The 25429-nt window shown below is 36.9% G+C and overlaps 1 protein-coding gene across 7 annotated transcripts in view; it reads right to left on the reverse strand.

Annotated features, from left to right (window-relative positions):
* Nucleotides 1–25429, reverse strand: part of CD47 (CD47 molecule) — a 45392-nt gene that overhangs the window by 9732 nt on the left and 10231 nt on the right. For 6 of the 7 annotated variants that reach the window (XR_005832161.1, XM_040621206.1, XM_040621204.1 and 3 more), the window contains exons 2-7: nt 22998–23345; nt 14287–14376; nt 3301–3408; nt 2076–2168; nt 945–1037; nt 38–130 (exon numbers count right to left, since the gene is read on the reverse strand). Coding sequence is in view for 6 of the 7 variants with exons in the window: in XM_040621206.1 (XP_040477140.1) it covers nt 38–130; nt 945–1037; nt 2076–2168; nt 3301–3408; nt 14287–14376; nt 22998–23345 (825 nt within the window). In the remaining variant the exon portion in view is untranslated. The remainder of the gene's footprint in view (nt 1–37; nt 131–944; nt 1038–2075; nt 2169–3300; nt 3409–14286; nt 14377–22997; nt 23346–25429) is intronic. The other variant, XM_040621207.1, reaches the window with a different exon arrangement.

Below are 25429 nucleotides of genomic sequence, written 5' to 3' on the forward strand. Positions count from 1 at the left end.
TTCTTGGCATAGGTTAACAAAAATAAGATTGACTTACCAACAAGTTTCATATACACTAATCCAAGTAATTCTGCTAGAGCTATAATACCCAAACCTGAAATCAGAAGAGGGCCATGCACTGGGGTGCACTCTGTAAAAACAAGTGAAATTTTACATTAGAAATCCACATGAAATAAGTGAACTTTTTAAGACCCAACAATAACAGTAATATACCAGTTTTAAGGAGAATAATTCTTTTTCTAATTACTAAGAAACAAAATTTATCTATATATATTCATCATTAACTCATTATTAATTCAGTGAAATAACTACAAGTTATTAAAAGAAAAAAGTTTTCGTTCGTATAACATGTACCTTATCTCATCAAGACTAATGGAAAATAGTGTGTAAAGCCTAAAGTTCCAACCAATTGGAGCCTGGTTATTTAAAAAACATTTTCCCACAAATATAGGCGTAGCAGTTTGGCTGCTAGGATAATCATCCCACAAGCCATATATAGCCAATATTCTCTTGGCAATAGGGAAAACACTGTTCTCAGTGGGGGAAAAAAAGAGTTAAAAAAAAGAAAAGCTCACAAAGCTCACAACACTAAATGCTGGCAAGGCTGTGGAGCAACAGGAACTCTCATTCATTGCTGGTGGGAATGAACGTAAAATGGCACAGCCACTCTGGAAGACAGTTTGGCGATTTGTTACTAAACTAAATATATTCTTAACAATCCAGCAATCACACTCCTTGGTATTTACTTAAATGAAGTTGAAAACTTATGTCCACACAAATACATGCACATGATGTTTATAGTAGCTTTATTCTTAATCATCAAAAACTGAAAGCAGCCAGGATGTCCTTCAGTAGGTCAATGAATAAAGAAGAGAAGGAAGAGCTCTGTCCAAGAGGTATTCCTAGTAAGACAAACTGGGGCTAGAGAAGAACATGACCCTTACCTGAGACACAGAGGCTTAGTCCAACCACAGAAAGCACATAGCCCAGTACCTGAAGGATTAATATGGCAATGGTGAAGGGAGACATCCAAATACCTGGAGGAAGAAAGAGTGGGTTGAGAGCACTTAAGAAGCAATCATACCTCCGTGTATTCTGTACAACCAAAAATGACATCCAGGGACTAAAGACTGACTCTGGATTTCCTTGTCAGATGGTAGCTTCCTTCCCAATGATCTAAACTTCGCCTTTTCACACAAGTAGTTAGTTTCAGATTCATACATTCAGCAGTCTTTTCGTTTCACAGTGAGCTCAGCTGGGCTGGTGCTTTTTGCCCAAAATCTTAGAACAGTGCTGCTTCTACCACACTTCTGAATTTTACAATATGAATGGCTATTATGCATGACTTTGCCACATGCACATAAAATTGCTCTGGTGAAGAGAACCGTTATGCAAACATGCCATTGTAAACATCACAACCTCTGTCTTATGTGTCCAGATCTGTGATTTTATAACAAATTAATAACTTTTAATCAAGCCGGGGATAAGCTCTAAGACCAAGAGTTAAATGTACAAATAGAAAACAACAGACTGGAATAATGATAAAAATATGTTAGTGACTGACTCCAAAAAAGCAGTGAAGATTATATCAACTATAGGTTGGATATCTGTAACATCTTTTAAAACTACAATGTTAGGATTTGCCAATAACTAAAAAAGGTATATATTTGCACTATTTTTAATTGATAACTCTATTTTGTAGAACTAGTGTTTTTAATAGAGAGGCTTAACAAAAAAAATGTTTAATATCTACTTATAACTTGAAAAAACTGAAATAAAAATATGAAGATAATCATTAAGAAATTATATAACATAATTTGAAAAATCCACTGCCTAGCATCAAAGATATATGAAAATTACTTTTTACAAAGTAACAGAATGCCTTGAAAACCTAAGCTAACCTTAAATTTAATCCATACAGGAAAAATGTCACTAAGAATAGCTTGGAAAATCTTTTAATAAGCCAACTTTTATTGAGTTGTTAAAAAAAAAAAGTCATACAAGAAATATTTTAACCAAAAATATTGTTTTAAAATGAAAAAGTCAGACAAAATCATGCTATAACTAATACTCACCTATTATAAACACACAGTACTGAAGTAATATTAATATCACTGTAGGAATTACAATTAAACCAAGTCCGCAAGAATTCTTTGTGGAATATTCACCTGTTAATAAAAATAAAATTTTTATTATTCTACTCTACAGGAAGCTAAAGTACTTAAACTTACTAAATGTATTGGTCTCAATACTCCTCTTACAAACTTAAAAAGGTCTAAAAATATATTTCTCCCAAAACTTCACACAAAATGACTATTTTCAGATTAAGACCAAACTTATGACATATAAACGCCAACATCTAAGTCTCAATATGTCAAAACCTTGAATTGGCTTTGCCTTTTCAACTACCTTACAGAATTCTGGGGAGAAACTCTCGAGTCACCTCTTGCCATTCCCTTCACTTGCTGTGTTCAATCTGATGCAAAGTCAAAACAGTTGTCCTCTCAAGTAATCTTCTGAATTTATCTCCCTCCTCCCTGTATTCTAACTCCAGAGGCAAACAGAGAGGACAAATTTATGTTTCTAAACATTACATCTATACTGTATTCAGCTCGAAAACAACAATGGCTCTCTCCAGTCTACTGTGGGTCCCAGGCTATCTTTGCCATCTTTCTATGTGCCGCATACCCTTTCTTTCCACTCCCATTTCCATCCTCTGAACACAAGCAGTTTCAGACAGACTTCCCACGTTCATTCCCACTTCCGTGTCTTGGCAAATGAAGTTTGCCTCTGCAGTGGGTTGAATGATGGCCCTAAAAATATGTCCACCTCCAAATCCCCGGAATCTGTGAATATTAACTTATGTGGCAAAAGAGATTACGTCATATAGCAAAAGATGATTAAGTTAAGGATCCTGAAAGGAGTTGATCCTGGATTATCCAGGTGGGCCCTAAAAGCAATGACAAGTGTCTTTGTAAGAGGCAGAGGGAGATCTGACGAAGACACCATGGAGGCAGACACTGGAATTATGGTGCCACAAGCCAAGGAGTTGCAGACTGCCAGCAAACACCAGAAGCTAGAAGAGGCAAAGAATGGATTCTCCCCTAGAGCCTTGGGAGGGATTACGGCCCTGATGACATCTTTATTTCAGATTTATGAACTCCAGAACTGAGAAAATTTCTACTGTTTTAGGACACCCAATTTGTGGTTCTGTGTTACAGCAGCCCTAGGAAACTAACATCCTCCCCTCCCCACCCCCACCCCACTGAGCCCTCATCTCCATCAATCCGTGTTTCATACCTGGGACGAAAAGAATGGCTCCGACAATGACAACTATAGTGAGCAATAGTCCACCAACCAATAAAAGAATGGTTTTCTCCTTCACGAGATTGGCTTTATATTTAATTGCTTAAAAAGAAAACAAAGAATGACATGAACCCAATCACAAAAAGTAAAGCCACTTCTGTAACTTATAAAGTGCAGGGACAAGCTGATAACTTACTATAACTGAATAATCTTTAAGGAACAACTCCTTCATATCATGGTAAGCCACCTCAAATCTTTTTCATAGTAAGTCAATGTCTAAATATTGTCACGGTAGAATAAATATGGATACTGAATTTATTCTCCTACACTTTACGGAATGAAGTTATACATATATCAGGCTTTCTCAAGGCATTATTAAAATTTTGGGCCAGATAACTCCTTGGGTGCGGGGGAGGAGGACTGTTCTGTGCATTATACAATGTTTAGTAGTATCCTGGCTTCTACTCACTATATGTCATTAACAGCCCCCCAGTGGTGTCAATCAAAAATGTCTCCAGACATTGTTAAATGTTCCCTGACCAGGAAAACCGCCTCAGGTTTACAACTGATATACATAACACTGATGAGAAATAACTGGCTATTTAGTAACATTGAGAAAAAGAGAACTTTATTTCATCTTATATAAAACTAGGAAAGCATTCGGAATTCTAGATTATTTTGTTTTGACAAAGCAGAATAAACACTGGACAAACCATACCCTCTTGATATCCTGATGGTAAAAAATGCATAATTTATTAAATTAAAATAATTTCTTGAAAATGAACCACAAATACTCAATAGCACTTATCATACATGTTACTGTTTTTGATGCTAGCTCTACTGTCAAGTATCTGATATCTTCCCTGAAAGAATATAAGCTTAAAAATATTACAGTTGCCCCTTAAACAATACAGGGGTTAGGGGCACTGACCTCCCCCCCACCTTGTGCAGCTAGAAATCTGAGTATAACTTTTGACTCCCCAAAACCTTCACTACTGATAGCCACTCTTGACCAGAAGCCTTACCAATAACATAAGGTCAAGTAACACATATTTTGTATATGTTATATATGTATTATATTCTGTATTCTTATAATAAAGTAAGCTAAAGAAAGGAAAATGTTATTAAGAAAATCATGAAGAAGGGAAAATACATTTATAGTATCGAACCATAAAAAAAAATCCACATATAAGTGTACCCACAGAATTTACACCCATGTTGTTCAAGGGTTAACTCTATTTCTTTTCCTACATATTCACCTTTTAGGCTTTGTTTTGGTTAATATTAAAATTAATTTTTCACCAAGAAAGTTGATAAAAGTAACCTAAAAGCAGACTGAGTAGCAGAGTGCATGATGAAATTCTGCTCTTTCATATACATGGTATTTTCCACACCATTAATCAAGGAGTGTCCTGAGGGGAAGACTTTTTAAATGTTGTATTTAGCATTTAACTTGTTTTCATTAAAATGACAAACAGGTCAAATATACTAAAAAGAATAAATAAACCCCTAACTGGCCATAACAAAATCTACGTATAAGTTATTAAAACCTAGGGTTCCATGATAACCTATGGTTAGGATGTTAAGGTATGATACAGGCACCTGAAGACTTCTTACATTTCTACCTATTTTAGGTTGCAATCATCCTTTAGATTGTAACCTCAACTTTATTCTCGTTAGGGGGAGAAGGCTAAGCAATAATCCGTCCCGAAGCTGAATAACCGAATCCACATTCATCAGAAAAGAGTGAGAATCAATCTGGCAAGTTCCCCAAGCTTTCATTTAATCCATCCAGCCTTGAAACTAATATGACTATGACTCAGTCATGTTCCTGACTTATTATAGGGCACAGATTTTCACATCTTCCCTATTTTCTAAGTTCAAACACTGTCTAGGATGAAATTCCAAGTATAGGTCACAAAAGGCACAAATATGGTTAAAAAAAACCCACAACTTTCTCCGGACATATGTCGGGTTTTCCATTTAGACCTATGCATACGGTTATCTAAATAGAATTTGAAAGTTCTACAAAGGGTTATAATCAGTGTTTCAAATGTACTTCACAATCAATCAAACATTTATGAGACTCTTCCAGGTTTAATTCAACACACAGAAGAGCTACAAAGATCAAGCAGCAAGAATTCACCTTAGAGTACAGAAGTTCATGCAAAAAGGCAGACATATCATTCTGAACAAAAATCAGATTGTGAACTTCATATCAAATTCTACCTTTTCAGACGCAGAAGGCTCTATGAGAAAAATAATGTCAACAATAGCCACAGAACCCACCAGCAAATGCTACTGACAGTGTTTTACCACAGAATGGCCTTTTCAAACCTTGGCATATAAATACACTCCATGTCGGAGGTAGCTGTTGTTCCTGTTAATTGGTTCAACTACTTCTTCTCAAGGCTACTAGCCTTCCTCTTCCTTAAATTAAGCAGCCATTTCTAACAAATATATTAGTGGGGTCTAACTTATGCAACCACAGGCAATGAAAGAGTATCTCCATGTTTCTTTAGTGAACCTTTAAAAAGAATCTCTTCTGACTCATTTTCTTGCTTATGATGGTGCCCATGCAGGTCCCACAGTAGGTGTGGAGAAAATATCTTGTTGCTAACTCAGCTGTCAATTTTTTCAGGAATGGGTCAGGAATCTGATATAGATGCCAGAGAACTCAATAATCTCAAGGGTCCGAAATTGGTAATTTTTTCTAGTCCTTTATTAAATAGACTTACTCTTATTTATCAAAACTATCGAAATTTTAAATGTAATAAATAAATTCAAGTAATTTCCTAAACACTTAGTATTAAGATAAAGATTATATAACATGCCCTTAACTGCAGGGTCTTATCAAACTCCCTCACTGTTTGGCAAGACAATCAATGTAATTTTAAAAATCAGTATGCTTTGGGGTGCCTGGATGCCTCCATCCGTGAAGCGTCGACTCTCGATTTCAGCTCAGGTCATGACCTCAGGGTCGTGAGATCAAGCCTGGCGTCAAGCTCCATGCTCAGTGTAGAGTCTGATTAAGATTCTCTCCCTCTCCTTCTGCCCCCACCGCCTGCTCGCACACACTCACTCTAAAAAGAATTTTTAAATAAATAAATAATATTAATTAATTAATTAAAACTCAGCATGCCTTAAAAGATTCTCCTCAGCCCCCCCCAAAAAAATTCTCCTCAGCTAAAAGTACTGAAATCAATATGCAAATAAAATATGAGCAATAACACTATTTACACTTTTTTAAGACTTTATTTTTTTAGTGTAGTTTTAGGTTTATGACAAAACTGAGAGGAAGGTAAGGTACAGAGAATTTGATATATCCCCTATCCCCACACATACATAGCTTCCCCATTATCACCATCACTCACCAGAACGGTACATTTCTACCAAGGATGAGCCTACACTGACACATCATGATCAGCCAAAGTCCCTAGTTTACCTTCGCGTTTGCCCTTTGTGTTGTATGCTCTTCGGTTTGGATAAATGTATCATGACAGCCATCCATCATCGTGATATCATAGAGTATTTTCACTGCCCTAAAACTCCTCTGGGCTCTGCCTGTGCATCTCTCCTCCACTCCACCCACAGTGGTTGCCCATGGCGACCACTGATATGGTATTGTCCCCACAGGTTTGCCTTTTCCAGAATGTCCTATAGTTGGAATCATACAGTACGTAGCCTTTTCAGACTGACTTCTTTCACTTAGTAATATGTATTTAAGTCTCCTCCCTGCCTTTTCACGGCTTGACAGCTCATTTCTTCTTATTGCTCAATAACAGTCCATTGCATGGATGTCCCCCAGTTTATTTATCCATTCACCTACTGCAGAATAGTAAAGCTGCTGTAAGTGTCTGTGTGCAGGTTTCTGTACAGACATGAGTTTTCAACTCCATTTGGATAAATACCAAGGAGCACAAAGCCACGTCATACGGAAAGGACAAGTTTAGTTTTGTAAGAAACTGCCAAACTGTCTTCCAAAAAGCAGCTGTGCCATTCTGCATTCCCACCAGCGATGAACGAGAGTTCCTGCTGCTCCTCAGCCTCACCGGCATTTGGTGGTGTCAGTATGTGTATTTTTAACACAAACTCACAACTCTAATGCTGCCACAAAGGAGTACCAAATATATGGGAAAACTATCACATTTCTGACAACAAATTAGGAATTCTAAAATTTTCCCTTTTTACACCTTCTATAAAATAATTAAATATAGCAAGCTACTTCTCAGAAATGAGCTAGACTGATTAATTCATTTGTTTCAGAAATATCTGCTATGCACCCACAATGTAGCAGGCCCTTTTATTAGCCCAAATCATACCAACTAAATCAAGGTACAAGTAGAAGATTATGCAACAATAGTTGATTATGCCCTACTATGTGATAATTGCTATTCTAAATACTGGCATTGAATAAAATAGCCAAATCCAAACACTTCTGCCTCAAGGCTCTTACATTCATGTGTGTGTGTGTGTGTGTGTGTGTGTGTGTGTGTTGGGAAGGAGCAGGAGTGAGGATGGAATGTTACTCCCTTATCTTCTTTCACAATTCAATAAATAAAAGGTATGGGTCTAATCTAGCCTAAATCTAGCCTATTTAATCTTTTTGAATTCATGGGAGTAAAAAATGACATATCCCTCTAGTCACCTGAAGCAACAGCTAATGTTATAAACAGATACTCCAGTTAAGTTTTCTTGTCTCCTTGTAACTGATATAAAGGACATATAAGACAAAATGTAGGTTGTGGATGATAAAATCTAGTGAAATTACCAGATCAACCTGGAGATCAAATAAAATCTACCACCTTAGTTTTCATGATACTCCAAAATTGGGACTCAATATGCCCATACAGGTCCACACAGACCTCAGTCTATCTAACCAACAAAACCCAAAAATCTATGAATTCAGTATCTGCTTAAAAACATGACACTTAGATGGTCCCTTACTGAGTGATTAGTGAGTTAGTGGTCAGATAAAAAGGCTAACCGGTGAAGGGTAATGCACACCAGATTAAGAATAAATCATAAAGGGAGACATGTTTGATTTCATTATTACAGTGCTATTTTCTGACATTCTAGGAGAGTAATTGTAGGATCTCTTTGGTATCTGTTAAGTTGCAAATCAATATTGTCTTTGAATCAGGAAAAAGCATATCTGATCACTTTTAAAGTGAAATTACAATTTCAAAATTTTTAATTTAATTTTAAATAATTTTAAATTTTAAATGAAATTAAATTTAAATTACTATTTTATAAATATTTAACACACTCATTAAAAAAAACAATGAAGGCTTTGTGAATCTGGTGCTGGAGAAAAAGGAACATTAATGCCAATTATAAACTGATTACTTGCCTTTGGCAAGTAAAAGAATCTTATAATAAACTCCATACATTACCTAACTGGCTTTGATGAAACAATTTTGTAAACATGAATACTGACACATGCATGGTCTATAGGACCCAGAAATGAAAAAGCCCAGGCAGGCACTGTGCAGTAAGTACTCTGAATTCAGAAGATGAAAGAAGATGATGTGCAACATGCTAACTTCCTTTTCTTGGTTCCAAATGTTCCCTGGTCTTGTGGATGGTGCCATAACTTCAGAATGTATGCAGGAAATTGGATGTTTGCATTTGGAAGGGGTCGAAGGAATAACAACTGCATTTCTACAAGAACATACTGCCGAGCTCTAGTTTTGTTCAGTTCCTCCTACAATAACACCAGGGCATAAAAACATTTAATAACAGAACTGTTGATAATTACATGGCGAGGACCAAGGGAAAGCATGAGAAGTTCAAGATTATTGAACAGAATTCAGAGTAAACTTAATAACAAAGTCCTATTAATAGAATCCATCAACCAGGTCACAGAATGATTCTTTGTAGTATTATTTATTGTGATGATATTTTACCTTCCTGGATAGAACTTTCCTAGTGCAAGTTAGGTTATGTCTTCACTTCTTCGGAATGATTTTTCTAATCTATAAAGAAATTCCCTGTCCCATTACATTCTTTTTATGTGTGCGCATGGTCTAATTACTTTCAGTATTTATAAGCTAGTCCTAAAAACTGGATTCAAGGACTTAGTAGGATCTCAAAGCTGTTGTGAGGATTTTTTCCCTTGAATTTCCCAACAATGATTTCCACATGAACATATAACCAAATGCCTCTGAACAGTAACCAAAATCTTTATGGAATAACCATGAGCAAGGATTAGAAAAGTTAGAAAATGACATGAAGGATGCCTAGAAAGCATGGATTTGAAATAAATTACAGCAGTCCTCGCTTGGTCCACTTCCAGTATTCATGAATTTCAGTTACCATGGTTTAAATAACACAAATGCCCCCAAATCACAGTACAAATTTCAGCTACCACAATATATTAACTGGGTACTTGCATGAAATGCAAACTTCACTGCTATCTCCTCAGTCCACAAATCACCCTGTTAATATCAGATGTGTATCATGGTCAGTGACCAATCATGTCACTTCTTTCAAAGACTGCTGGTGACTACTCACTGAACATGTGTTACTCAGTTCACGCACAGAGAGCAGAGAATGTGTTGTGTAACTTCCTTGTCTCCCAGTAACAAATCAATGTGATATTTTATGATGGATTATCAAAGGAGGAAACAGGGCAGCAAAGATGAAAAAATAAGGAAATATAAAGTAATAGTGTTGGAAGAGAGATTCAAATACAATGTAAATGACATCACAAAACAGCTGACTGTGGGAATGTCAACACTGCTGCCATTCAAGAGACTAGATATACAGTCAGAGAAACTCAGTAAAAGTGAACTTACTGGCATAAATGAGGACAGTGAGTAGGTTGTGACAAAAGGAATGCAGATGTCCCAGAAGTGGTGACTCTGGCAAAAAACTTCACATAAAAGAAATTCTTGGAGATATTGTATAACACTATAAATGCAAAGGATGAAATGTTGGAAGCTAATCCAAACCTAAAAAGGAGTATGACAATTCACTGAGGCATAAAAAAAGATGCCTGCTCTGTATTCAAAGTTATGTAACAAGGAGGAGGCAAGCACCGTTCAACTACTCTTACTGGAACACTTTAATTCTCAGTGTTTCTGATGTTTCAATTTAGCATGTACTAAATAGTTTTACTTTTTTCCCCCATTTCCTAATAGTGTTATTACTGACAGTAAGAGGGTTTTTAATGTTTTGACCAAAATTTTAAAGGTCATGGAGCAATAGTAATTTTTTTGCATTTATTTTAGATTGCTTTGCAGAGTTTCAGCTTATTTGGTCCTGTTTATGGTCTCACAGTTTTGTGTAAAGACAAGTTCAAAGAAAGGAAAAGTAAAACAGATATGCGTGACTCAAAGAATTTTAGAATGTTGAAGTCCCTGGTATGGAACTGAACCTTAACCCTATAGGAACTACAGATCCTGGAGGGCAATACTTGAAATCACTTATCAAATATCTTAATGACAGAAATTACCAGGTGTACTACCAAAGACTGAGGAAGAAGAACCCTGGAAATCAGCCAATAACTTGATTGTCATCAACACTGGAAACTGTGAGTTGGTACAGTTTTCAGAACAGAAAGAATGTGCCCGAAATGTAATACTACTAGAGATTTATGACTTTGGTTAACACTCAGTTTTTGATTCTAGTGATCTCTGAGCTGTTTGCTAAGCATTAGGATTCTGCTTAAAAGTCTGTAAGTTAAAGATAAAGGCAAAGATGTTTAGGAACATTTCCCTGTAAGAAACCTTTCTCTTCAAAACATGGTCTAGGGCTCACCAAGTCCTGGCTTGGCTTCAGGAGTTGAAAAGTCTTCTGAGGCTTCTTCCTCAGTAGGAGCAATGGCATCCTAAGATAGAGTGCAAGATAAATTTCTGGTAGAAAGTAACTCTTTCACCTAAAAATGAAGGCATAACCTGTTCTTTACTATACGTTTAGCCTATGGAAAGTCCAAGTTGAATCTTGGACCACTAGAAGACTGACATACCGGAGTAGAAAAACCACCGAGGGAAACCTCCTATGGTCAAATACAGACCATAAATGGTAACTTGAAACAGTGAAGGACAACTAGAAATCCAGGAAGTGAAAGTCATAGGTCTGAGTTACTATTAATAACTCTGGCTATACGATACTACGCCTTACCACATAACCTAATGGCAAGTGGAAAACAGAGGGGCTCTCCTGTTTGGTGGAATCCCCAGGCCATAAACAGGAGGCCTCTTAGAAAGGATACCCCAAATAAGGTAGACTTAGATCCATGACTATCCCCAAAATGGGACAGAAGGCACAGAACATACACACTCACATGTTTCCTCAACTGAAACGTGAGTGTTACAAAGCCAGGGGCAATATGCACTTCACTTTCATATCTCGAACCAATGAGCCCATGCCTAACAATCACTAGGCACCCTGTCAACAGATACTTGTTGAATAAATTAAACAAAGTAGGTCTACATTCTGCTCTGTCAGTAAGTTTCATCTACTGAGTATGTATACCCAGATATAGGTTCCCTCTTCGTGGAAAAAAAAGGTCTCAAAATAAGTTCAAGACAGGGAGGTAGCACAGTGTAGTGGTAAAGAGCACTGGTTCAAATCCCAGTAGTACCAGAGAAGAGCTGGGGTGCTGTGGCAAATGGCCTAACCTACCTGCACCTCAGGTTTTTAATCTATAAAATAGGGATAACGATGGCACCTACCCCCACTGAGTTCCTGCGAGCTGACTGCAGAGGTCAGTGCTTTCCAGCATGTATCATACAGAGCAAGGGTTCCACAAATATGTAGGTACTCTTATCATAAACACCTTTCAATGGGAGTCCAGGCTGCGTGAATCAAGTACATAGGCCCTCCTCCACACCACCCCCCACATTTACTTGTTCTAAGGAGAGCCTAAATAAAAAATTGCCATCAAAATATTTTTTTAGCTTCATAAGCATGTTCTTTAAAATATGATCAGTGGAATAAATATTTAAAAAGAGCATTCAACCTAACACAAACTGAAAATTAAAATAAGATTTTTCACCCATCAAATTATTAGCAAAGATTTTAGAACTATGCCAGGATTATGAGGTGAAAAACAGATATTCTCATCTGCAGTAACTGATACAAAATTTCAAGAAAACACTTTGGCAGTATGTATCAAGAGCCTGAAAATATCTCTGCCATTTCCAGTCTTACATATCTTTAGCAGAATTATTTCCATAGTATCAAAAAAAATTGGAAACATCCTTAATATCCATCAAGATGAGAGTTAAGTAAATTAGAGTACAACCATAAAAGTAGAGCACAGACAGCTATAAAAAGATTTCTGAAAACAAGGGGGGAAATCAGGATATAAGTATATAAGTTATATGAGTCCATTTACGGTTTTCTTTTTTAAAGAACATAACAAAAATGCATAGAAAAAAAACTGAAAGGGAAGGAGAAAACTCACTAGAATACACCAATAATTTATTTCTAGGTTGGGGGACTTCAGATTTTTGTTTTTGCTCTATAATTTCCTATACTGCATAAGGGTTTCTAAAGTGATATTTATTATTTTTTAAGTCAGAAAAATTGTAAAGCTTATTTTGTAAAAATATGGCTGATAGTGAACAGACTGACTCCTGGTTCAGTCAGTAAAAATAATGTCACTATGATAATGCCACGATCAGCAAACTTCAATCAAAATGCAACAAATCACATTACTGTGAAATAATTTCATAATCTTAAAAAAAGGCTATTCTCTACCTCTACATGGGCTTATGGCCTGGGTCTGCCAATAAAGATAAATGCTTTCCCTAACATCAGGAAAGACTGAATAGGTCTTGATGCTCTATCAGTCTTTTTCGTGATATAAAAGGCTTACCAAAATTCTAAGAAAATTTCCACAAGAAGTCTAGACACTTTTTTAAAAATAAAAGTTGTGAAATATCTTGACAGTTGTCACTGTTAGCCCTTTCTTCCCTTTCTTTGCTTTTAGACAAAAGTTGAGAACAGCTCGGAAATCACAAAACATTTTACAGAGTGCCATACATTGAGAAGAGCCCACAGAATATATAATCAGTCATCTCTCTTCCATTTTCATCACTTTAGATTTCTGAGTAAAAGTAGAATTCATGAAATATACAATAGGCCAATCCACTACAACATTTTACTAGCTTTCACTTTTTTAAAGGTTGCAGAATGAAATAAATGAGATCAGCATTAGTCATACCTTGCCGTGTATAACTGCTAACTGGCCTTCAATGACCGTTTCATTGCATGATAGGGAGATGAGGAATAAATCTTACATGTTAGAAGTTTAAATGTTTAGACTTCAACAATTTAGTAAATTTCTTTTACCAAACCGGTAGAGAAATATGGTTGAGTCTAAGTATCAACCAGAATCCATACTACCTTTTTACCTAGTAGTGACAATTCCCCATTGTTGACACTAAATCTGAAACAGCATCAAGATTTACCCTGAGAAGTTTGGTCACATGATTATTACAGCAAAACATGATCAAAAGCCACAATTCACCCATGGCTATTTCCTTAGAGGCTGCAGAATCATAGTAAGGATGCCAAAACATGGTTCAAATGGGGCTTTTCCTAGGATGAACACATGTACACAGACAAGTGCAAAGTAGGAAAATAAAGAGAGGCAGTCTTAATGCTCAAAAGTACAATATCCTACCCTAACACTAATGTAGGGCTGTGACCATCTCTTTGCCAAAACAATGTGTGTAAAGGCTCTGAAAACACTATACTCTATATGAGTTTAAGGTATTGTTATTATTAGGATTCCCACTATTCATTCTTAGGAATTTTTAAAAAACCTTAAGAACTAAAAGTGAACTGCAGCAAAGTGTTCGGGAAAATATACACTTCAAGAAGAATATTGAGACTGTATATTATTATTTATCACATTATCACATTTCCTAATACAACTAAGATAGACTATCTCACTAATATTACCTCTCAGAAATAATATTTTCATCATTAAAACATAAATGAAAAATAGAAATAAATACTTACTCACAATACCAAATTGTCCCCAAGACAGAAGTACAGCCAAAATTGGGAAAATGACAATGAGGATATTTTCATTTGGAGAAAACCATGAAACTGGGAAGAAAGCAGAAATCACAATTAATATTTACTATAATCATGTTAATTCCTGCCACTAAATAGTCAACAATATATTTTTACTGTGAAGATAGAAAATAAAAATAACTTATTAAAGCTGTGGCCTTAAAATAATTACAAATTACACAAACAGTTTACTTATATAGGGAATTTTATTTATGAAACAAGAAGTGAGCTTAAGTGTTTTTTCCCTATTTTCCCTAACCTATGATTTAAGAAAGGAGACAATATGGCCCAAGAGCCGGGAATAGGGCTCTGCAGCCATGATGCCTGTCTTGAAACCTAACTCTATATTATAAGCTTTATGAGTATGGACAAAGTCTTAACACCTCTCTGTTCTTTAGTGATCTCAACTGTCAAACCAGTACAACATAGTACCTATGCCTTGAAGGGCTGTTGCAACTATTAACAAAGCTACTATGTGAAAAGGGCTTAAAATGGGGGTGCCTGGGTGGCTCAGGCTGTTAAGCATCTGCCTTCTGCTCAGGGTGATCTCAGGGTCCTGGAATTGAGCCCCACATCGGCCTCCCTGCTTAGCGGGGAGTCTGCTTTTCCCTCTCCCTCTGCCCCTCCCCCCCATTTGTGCTTTCCCTCTCTCTCTTAAATAAATAAACAAAATCTTAAAAAAAAAAAAAAAGAAAGAAAAGGACTTAAAACAAAGCTTGGCTATGTACCAAATACTCAGTCAACCCTCCTTACGATGATTATAAAATTAGGTATTAAGGAAATTTCTGTTAAGTAGGTCACATGTTACCTAAACAGTGAAAACAGAGCCACACAGTCTATGTGAAGGAAACTGAAACAAAAAGACTTCTAATAATTTGACAACTTTTAAAACATTAAGTTTCATTTCATCTTAACACTTAAGACACTGATTTTATCTATGAAATTTCTTCTTTAATAATAAAGCCAAATAAATGTACCAAAGACATTTCAAAGTTTGCCTGTACATGGGGGATCTGCTCTTTGAAGAACATTCCTAAACACTGCCCAAAGCAAGCACTGGTGTTCCTCTGAAATCAACGCTATTCATTCAAATCCTCCCCGGCCCTGCCATTCCATATCGGCATGTGAAGAACCTTGCAGGCTTTCATACCATAAGAATACATTTCTTGTATGAACCTTCTGTTAAAACCTAGTAAATGTTCGCAATAACATAACAACAGAATATAACAACATTATAAATTCTGTCTTAGAGATATTAGATTTCAGAATCTAGCATTTCACCCCGTACATAGCAGAGACTCAATAGATTTGCTGTTGAAGGTTCTAATAGTCAAGAGATAGTTCGGTGAGTGAATGGAAGACTATGTTTCATTTTTTGCAGATCTCTACCAAGAGACACATTTTTCAGATACTCTGAATCAATACCTTAATTTCCAATTTCCAACTGTTTTACTATTTTCATACACCAAAGAAAACCTATTTTAATTTGGCCTAAAATCTACCAGGAAAAAATTTTGTAAATTATGCTTAGGTTTTCACATCTAATGCCCAAAGGATCTGATAAAAGCTCTATGATCTAATGACTACTCCTAATCAATTTATTTTCCCTATCCATTTTCTCTATTATTTTGAGTTGTCTATATTAACTCCTCAAATTCTCACAATTATTGTATGAGGAATTATTAACCCCTTCTTAATGCTGAGGAAACTGAGGCACAGGGAACCAAGGATCTTTATTTTTCTATTGTGTTCAATTAGCCAGCATACAGTACACATCATTAGCTTTTGATGTAGTGTGCAACGATTCATTAGTTGCATGTAACACCCAGTGCTCATTACAACATGTGCCCTCCTTAATACCCATCACCCGGTTACCCCCTCCCCCCTCCCTATGGATAAACGGCTGGTATCCAAGATCTATAATGAACCAAGGATCTTAAGTATCTGAAGTTTTCATGTCCCAATGGACTTCTGATACCCCTCCACCTACTTCACTAAACCTCCCCTCTCGGGTTTCCCCATTTTGGTAGGGCTGACTCTTCCAATTACTCAGACCAAAAACCTTACAGTCATCCTCAACTCCTTGGTTTTTCTCACACCCCACACCCAGTCCCACAGCAAATCTTACGGGCTCTACATTCAAAATACAGCCAGTATCTGATCAACATAATCAGTATGTGTTTAAGACGAGCTGACAATGAAATGTCCTTTCACTGACCTCCCTCCCTATGCAACAAAACAATCTCAGGATATATTGATAGAAACCTATAAATACGAGGTGTGTCTGACCACAGTCTGACCACCATTTTTCAAGTCATGAATATTTACTGAAATCACACCATGGATAGGGTATTCTAGACATTTAAGGTCTGACAGTGAACATGGCAGGTGGGGCCATGCTCGAGGAAGGGGAGGAATTGAAGATCAGAGTTTTGTGGGTAGTAAGGAGAGGTCTCTGGGGTGAGGAACTGGATCCGAGCCACATGAAGACAGGGAAGAAGAGACACCGAAGGAACAGCAAGTTCAAGCAAGTAAATGGTGGCTAGAATTTAGTGATATAAGAGGAGATGGGGCAAGATAATGTTGGGTCTCAACAGCTTGTTATGAGAGTTTGGATTTTATTGTAAGAGCAATGCTAAGTGACTGGAAAACTTCAAACAGGGGAGAATGATTCATTTAAAATCTTTGCCAGCCATGTGGAGAATGGATTACAGAGCGGGATCAATCAGAAAGTTGCTGCAGCAATTGGGTAGTGGCAGGAAGGCAAGGTGTGACCCGCAAACACGGTCTTGAGTACATTTTCACTCATCGCATTTAAAGACATAACAGGAAATTGTTCCAAAAGAAGGTGACTAGAATGGGGATCCTGAAACCATTAGCAATGGCTGGAAGAACTGGGGATTTCAAACTTACAGAAGAATAAGCTTGGGAGGGAAATACCATAGCCCTCCTCATAAAGAGAAATTACAGGACTGCAAATTCTAGCCTGACTTAAGTTAGAACTGGAACTGCCTACTAGTAGACTGAGATCCTTTGGGAAGTAAGAGAGTTTCCTCACGTCAAGTGTTCAGGTAAGAAGTCTGAATGATAACTTCCTGGGGCGTGATAGAAGTAATTCGTGAATTAGACAGTGAGAGACTAAATGACTACTGGAGGACTCCAAGCCTCTCTGCGGAAATAAGCAGTGTAAGAGACACTGCAGTGACATACAGAAGGCGGGATTATACAACAAAAAACACCATTGTCTAAGTGATTCTTAATTGAAACTTATCAGAAGGTTTATTCAAACTTCACACAGGCTCACCTCTCAGCCCCCACCCCAAGATTTTAATATGTTCTCCATAGTAAGTGTGTGTGTGTATGTGTGTGAGCACACGCACAAGCATGGAGGGGGTGCTCCATCATTCTCTCAGTTCAAACTCACTGCTGCACACCTCTGCCATAACTTATCTCTTCTCACTGACATGAATGTGTTACCTCTCTAATTGGTTAAGGTGGAGAGTGTGAGGATCACTGAATTGGACGTTCAAGAACCAAATGAGGTGCTGGGGGGAAAAAGCCAATGTTTCATATAAAACCACTTATATGCCCATTAAGCTATTGATTTGATACTACTGTCAGATGACTTTAACTCTTGTTCCTCAATGGGAGAAAAGAGATAAGATACTTCTCAAAGGTCCTTCTCAATTTTGAATGTCTATGGCACTAAGAAAATAAGCTTAAAATGGACTAAGAACAATATCAGATATTTTTCCACTTTAGGATTAAGAAAGCTAATCCAAAGGCAATGTTATTCCATTCAAGCTATGGCTGACAACTCTGCCCATTACTCTTCCCCAATTCCTGTTCAGACAGTGTGGCTCTCAGGAAGATGAACTCATTAGTAGAAAAGCAAAGAAATGATATTAAGAGAGTATGGTCTATGAATGAGTGTTTAAATTTTTCTTCCCAGCCTAAGTGTTATAAAAACCCAGTACTTCATTTCCCTTATCACTGTGTACAAAATGGGATAACTGGAAAAAGTGGAAAGATCACTTTAATCAATGTAAGTATGCCTTTCTTTCAAATATATACATGGTAAACCTTCACAAACAACAGTTTCCGCAAAAGAAGATCAGGATAAAATTTACAACATTAAAACTCAAGCCAAATTTTTATTTGATGTTTCAGGATTGTGATGACTTTTTTGATGTGTCGACTTGGCTAGGCTACAGCCCCCCGTTTCTTACGTAACCCAGAATTCTAAGGTGGCCAAATCCTACTCCCTACAATCAGCCTTTTGTAATTCCCTCTCCCCTGAAGAAGGGATGGGACAGTGAATATGATGGATTTCATTCCCATGATTATGTTGTGTCATATGTGAAAAGGGATTTTGGTGATGTGAGTAAGGTGCCCAACCTGTTGGCTTCACTAAAGAGCAATTGCCTTTGGGAGAGAGGGGGCTGGTCTAATCAAATGAGCCCTTAAAAGGGCCTGTGCTCTTCCTGTAGAAGATTCAGTATGTGAGAGGGATTCTACAGGAGGAAGGATCTTCTTTGCTGGCTTTACACGTGGAAGAGGCCATGTGGCAAAGAATGAGGCAACCTCAGGGAAGAGAAGCCCCTAGTGGACATACAGCAAAGAAACAGGGACTTCCATCCTACAATCACAAGGAACTGAATTCTACCACAATCATGTAAGCTTGGAACAGGATCCAGAACTCCACGTGAGAACACAGCCTGGCCAACACCTTGATTTTAGGCTCGTTAAGACTTTGTGTGGAGAACCTAGTTACACCATGACCAGAACTGTGGCCTACAAAATGTGAGCTAATAAACGGGTGCTGTTTTAAGCCACTACATTTGTTATTTGTTACACCGCACTAGAGAACTATTTCAAGGATCTTGCAATGCCCTCATGCCAACCTCATGAGCATAATATAGATCATGCCGAGAATGACGGAAATGGCAACTCTACTGAATTTGAACTTACCTTTTTAAAACAAAACCTTAATAACTTACTTGGAGAAATGTAAAATTTTAAGTCTCCAAGTTTTTGTATTATTAATAATATCAATATAGATATTAATAACTGTTATAACTTATTTACATTTAGTATTTGGTTATTTACAAGGTGTTTTCAAAGAAACCATATAAGCATGGTTGTAAAAATCTTGGGTTTTGAAGACAGACAGATCTAGGTTAAAATCCTGGCTGTGACTCAATTCTTGAACAAGCAGTTTAAATCTCACCTGTTTCCTCATTTGTTAAATGGTAAAACCTATGTCTATCTCCTAGAGCTCTTGAGAAGATCACAGGACACAATATACATGAAGTATCTTGTATGTGCTCAAATAAATGTCAGGTTATTTTACTGTTCTTATTTATACTGCTATCATTTCCTTGAAAGCAGGGATCATGTCTTAGTCATCACTGACTCCATAGTGTCTAGCACAGTGCCTGGCACATAGTAGGTACTCAATAAATCTTTTTAAGAAAGAGAGATATTAACTTATATACATTTCAGTTGCGTCATGGAGATGGTATAACCATTTTAGAGACAAAACTGAGGACCACATAGGCTGAGTTCCTCAAACAAGTTTTCTTAAACTAGAAAATGGTGAAGTATAGAAAAAGCTTTCTAAATTCAAATCCTGTGCTCCCTCCATGGTACGATACTATACACAGACATCAGAGGTATATAAAACTCTAATTCGCATATACTGCTTCCACATATTCAGTCCTAGTGCTCAAAAAAAAGAACACAAATGGTCACCATTACTCCACATTCCACTAAGTAGAATTCTCTATTAAGTAATTTCTATTCCTCCTTTATGCCTACATTTGCAAAAAAAAAAAAAGCACAACATAGTACAAATGGTTTCTACTGCCTAACTCCCTAAAGTCCACAAGATGGGTAAGTACCCCTACTACAGTAACTTTGTATTCCACAGTAAGAGTCCTGCCCCAAATTAACATTTTTGAGCAGAGGGGGTTTATTTCTTTCTCCAGTCAAAAATGGGTGTAAAACAGAGACAACACCAGATGCTGGCAAGGAAGTGGGGAAACTAGATCACTCATATGCTGCTGAAAAGAATGTAAAATGAAAAAACCACTTTGGAAAACAGTCTGGCAGTTTCTTTAAGAACTAAGTGTATACTTACGTATAACCCAGTAATCGTACTTCTGGGCATTTATCCAGAGAAATGAAGACGACTATGTCCACATAGAAACCTGTACACGATTGTTCATAGCGGCTTCATTTGTAATAGCCAAAGCTGGAAACAACCAAAATGTCCTACAATAGGTGAACGGTTAAACAAGCTGTGATATACCCATACCATGGACTACTACTACTCAGCCAAAAGACAGAGAGAGACAGAGACATAGAGAGAGAGAAAGAGAGAGAGAGAATGAACTCTCGATACGCACAACAACTTGTGTAGTTCTCAGGGGCACTGTGCTGACTGAAACAAGCCAATCTCGAAATACTGTAGGATTCCACTTAAACAACACTGTTGAAATGACAAAATCACAGCCACAGAGACCACATTAATGATTGCCAGGCTGGGGGTAGTTGGAGGGGGAGGTGACTATAAAGAGGCTGCATGAGGAAGATCTTTGTGTCAATGGAGTAGTAGTTCTGTATCTTGACTGTGGTGGTGGTTACTTAAAAATACACGTATGATAAAATGACAAAGAAATATACACACATTGTACCATTGTGAACCTGCTGGTTTTGATATTTTACTACAATTACATAAGAAGTAATCACTGGGGGAAACTGGGCAAAGAGTAGATAGCACCTTTCTGTTCTATCTTTGCAATTTTCTATGAACCTTTAATTATTTCAAAAAATAAAATTGGGTGCAAAGTCAAACGTCTGAGACCTCTGGTAGAGTTTTCTAAACTCTCTGCAACAAAACATCACCTTCTCATTTTAATGGCCCGAAAGGTACGTACAACTCATTTTTTTTTACAGGATACTTTGAAAACAAAAAAAGATAATCACACATCTTTAAAATTATAAACTTTGTTTTCATCTCAGATACTGGTGCTTCCTCCCCATCCATCTTCATTCCATTGTCAAGCCTTTCAAATTTCACATCTAGACTTTAACAGTTTGCCTCTCAGTGACTGATACTACACTCCAAAATTACTGCTTCTTCCTGGTCTTATTTTTCTATTCCCACAAAAGTATACATTCCTTCAGAAAAATTTCAGCTAGGTATTAGATTATCTAATTCCAGTCACTGTGTTTGAATGATTATACCGTGCTGAAGGGCAAATAAAAGTTTTTTAAAAAAAGCTCCCTAGTCCAAATAAATATCAAATTAATAAAAGTTACAATGTAAGAGATCTTCTAGCAGAAACGCCTTCCAAATTCTGCCAACCTACTCTAAGCTGCCTCCTGCCCATTCCTCACTGTACAGAAATCCCTCTCACAATACCCCAGGCCAGCTTCAACAACTTATCTTACTTCATAAAATAAACATCCCAGGAACACAACCAACATTTGCAAAGCACTTTGGCTGACACAGAACTTACACACAAGAGATCTCAGCTGCTGCTCATTACACTGCAGGACACATAGAAGCAAGGACCAATTTTCATCCCCATCCCAGAGACAAGGTAACTTGGATTCTGAGAAGAAACTTCTCAAGATCATATAGGCAAATAATTAAGTTGCAGAATAGGGGACAGAATTCAGATCTCCTGATTTCTAATCCTAAACCATGTCAAAATATTCCATCAAACTAAACAGCCCACTCTCAATCTGGTAACAGACATTTTATAACCATGAACGCTAGAAGAATAGAAGGCAAAGAGACGATCCAATTGAATTGTTCTGCTCCCTCTAAAGCAGAGGTTCTCAAAGTATGGTGTAATCCTAAAATCAGTTATATGTCTAGTGATTGTAAACAGGTATTTCAAAACAGAAAGTCATAATGCACTTCTATGTAGTTGAAGAAATCAGCTGGCACGAGAAAGAAAAGAAAAGAAAGCAGGCTGTTTACTTCAGCTAACTACTGCTTTATACACCTCACCAAGCCAAGTTTGTGAAAAAGAACAAAATCATGGTGCTATAATCAAGGCTGAATTCAAATACACTGAATTGGATCTCTAGTTCTTCTAAATCTCGGCAAGTGAAAAAAACACCAAAGCAAAGATAAGCATAGGAAACCTCAAGGATTCATCCATGATAACCTGATTTTTTAATCTCCTGATTCTCCTTCTCATCTATTCTCTGCAAAGGGGACATGGCTGGGACTTGTCAACCCTTGATCAAAGTGTAAGGTTAAAAAAAAAAAAAGGCCAAATAATTGGGAAGAGACTGGAAAATTAATCACATGAAAGAAAGTACTTTTGATGGCAACAAACAGAAATGCAGAGTAGATGACCTCAGGATTGCTCGCCCCAACAGAATAGTCCTCAAACCAAAAGTCTGAGAACCACACAATATACAAATTAACCAACATCAAAGGAGTTTTATTCTGAAAAGTAGAACAATAAGATAAAACTCATGATCTTAAAGCTGTTAAACATTCCATCAACATTTATTATTAATAGCCTGTTTTTTGATTCAAAGGAGTACCTAGGCCCATTCTGCTTCCTTTCTAACAGGATCAGGACACTACAGGACAAATAAACGGGAAGGTTTTATAGAAATCTTACCAATTCGATACTTTAGTTCTATGATGGTTTCGCCTTCTCTGGTTAGTTCGGTGACTTCACAAGTGTAGTTTCCTACAACAGCCTCTGCCTTGTCCATCTCCAAAGAGGCAATGCCAGTTAGTAATTTTTGCGGTACGATTTTTGTACTCTTAAAGTTATCACCGTGAGTGGTCTTTTGTAGAGCTCCATTAAAGGTGAAAATGTCTTTTCCTTTTAATTTCCACTTTACATACATTTCATTAATGTTTGTTGCCTCCACATTATTAACAAAGCATGGGATGATAACACTTTCGTTGCAAGCAGTGTATTCTACAGATTTGGTTATGTTAAATATTAGCTGAGCTGAACCTGAAAAAGAAAAAGAAAATTGTTTCACTTCATTATAGAATTCTATGCTTCAAGTTGTTACAAATCCTTAAGATAAAGAGCAATGTTTCACTTGTTCATTTAAGCAAACAGTGCAACTACAGAGAAGACAGGCAAGGTGAAAAAAAATCCAAATTATTTTAATATTAATGTGTAACAGCTCGTAGACAACACTGTAACTTTTCCTTACTCAATCTCAGTAATACAAAGTATACATTACCATACATCTTGAGAATAAATTCAGCAACCCTGCTGGAACATACAGGTGTAGTATCTGGCTTTGGAAGCTTTGAAGTAATCATTACTGCCTACTGATACATGTAGAAAACTACTGTCCTAACCATGGGAAAATTTTGAACAAAAAATCAAACCAAATATTATATTCAGTACATATTTCCTCCAAACAGAACTTGCTAAACTGATAGGAAGTTTATCTCTAGCCTTATGTTGCATTTCCAAAAAAGATGACAGGGTCTACTACACTTTAATACAAAAAAGTAAACCAGATGAATCACATCACATCTCTCCATGAGGATGGAAAGTCTTAGAATGTTAAGGAGAAAAAACATTCTCTGTGGCTATTTTCCCACTGCAAAACACAGACAGCAATAGTCATTTTGTATGTAAGTATCAGAAAGGATTACATACAACAGAATGACAATTTCCCACCCCTATATTTCACTGAAACTACGGAACAACAATTTTCAAATATATATTACAGGTATTCTTTCCTCCTAGAAACCATAAACGACTCAAAAAAAAAAAAAAAAAGCTAACAAACAAGTTAATACCAAGAGCAGATACTGCTAATAAATAGGGTATATACTAGTCCTCTTTTATCCATGGCTATGCTTTCTCTGGTTTCTGTTACCTATGGTCAACTACAGTCTGGAAGCAGATTATCTTCCTTCTGACACATGGTCAGACAATCTATAGTAGCCTAACTCTAGGTCACATCACATTGCCTATATCCTTCAATCTCATCATGTAGGCATTTTATCATCTCACATCATCATAAGCAGATGGATAAGTTGGGACGCCTGGGTGGCTCAGATGGTTAAGCGTCTGCCTTCGGCTCAGGTCATGATCTAAGGGTCCTGGGATCGAGCCCGCATCGGGTTCCCTGCTCAGCGGGGAGCCTGCTTCTCCCTCTCTCTCTACTATTCCCTTTGTTCCCCGTTTGCCTCTCTCAGAGCTCTCTCGCTCTGTCAAATAAATAAATAAAATCTTTAAACAAAAAAAAAAAAAAAAAAAGGAGGAGGAGGAGGAGGAGGATTAGTACAATAAGGTGTTTGGAGAGAGGGACCACATTCACATAAAATTTTATTATAGCATACTGTTATAACTGTTCTATTTTATTATTAGCTATTGCTGTTAATCTCTTACTATGCCTAATTCATAAATTAAATTTAATCATAGACACATATAGAAAAAAATAGTATATGTAGGATTGGTACTATCTGCGGCTTCAGGCATCCACTGGTGGTCTTGGAACGTCTCCCCTACAGATAAGGTGGACTACTGTATTCTATCATTTCTTCTCCGGAAAATAAACTGTCATTGCCTTACAAAAGAGGGATTGGAAAAGGAAATGCAATCACTTACCTTTCATCTAACATGTACGAGAACATGGAGAAATTATAGCTGTCTTCCACACTGTTCAGCCATTTATCAACCTTTTTACCTAAACAGTTAGCTGGCTCTTCCCTCAAAAAACAAAGCACTGACAAATACAAATAAAACATTAACTTCAATAGTTCATCCTTAAGATTTCCTCTTTCTACACTTACAAAATGTGAACAAAAATCAGGAGCATCGGATGTTATTATGCTAAGAACATAATTATTATTCAGTAACTGCCCACTGAGTTGAATGCTAGGATGCATAGTGGAATATGAAGTGGACAATGTTCAGAAAGTCTGAGTACAAATTAAGCAGTTCATTTAACTTTTCTGTGCCTTGGTTTACTCTCTCTGAGTAAGAGGATCAAAACCGAACGCTAGGCTACTTCACAGAATTGTGGTGAGCATCCAAGGAGAAAACACCTGGGCAAGTGCTCTCTTACA

The sequence above is a fragment of the Ursus maritimus genome, unplaced genomic scaffold, assembly GCF_017311325.1.
Source record: "Ursus maritimus isolate PB19 unplaced genomic scaffold, ASM1731132v1 scaffold_4, whole genome shotgun sequence".
Taxonomy (NCBI): domain Eukaryota; kingdom Metazoa; phylum Chordata; class Mammalia; order Carnivora; family Ursidae; genus Ursus; species Ursus maritimus.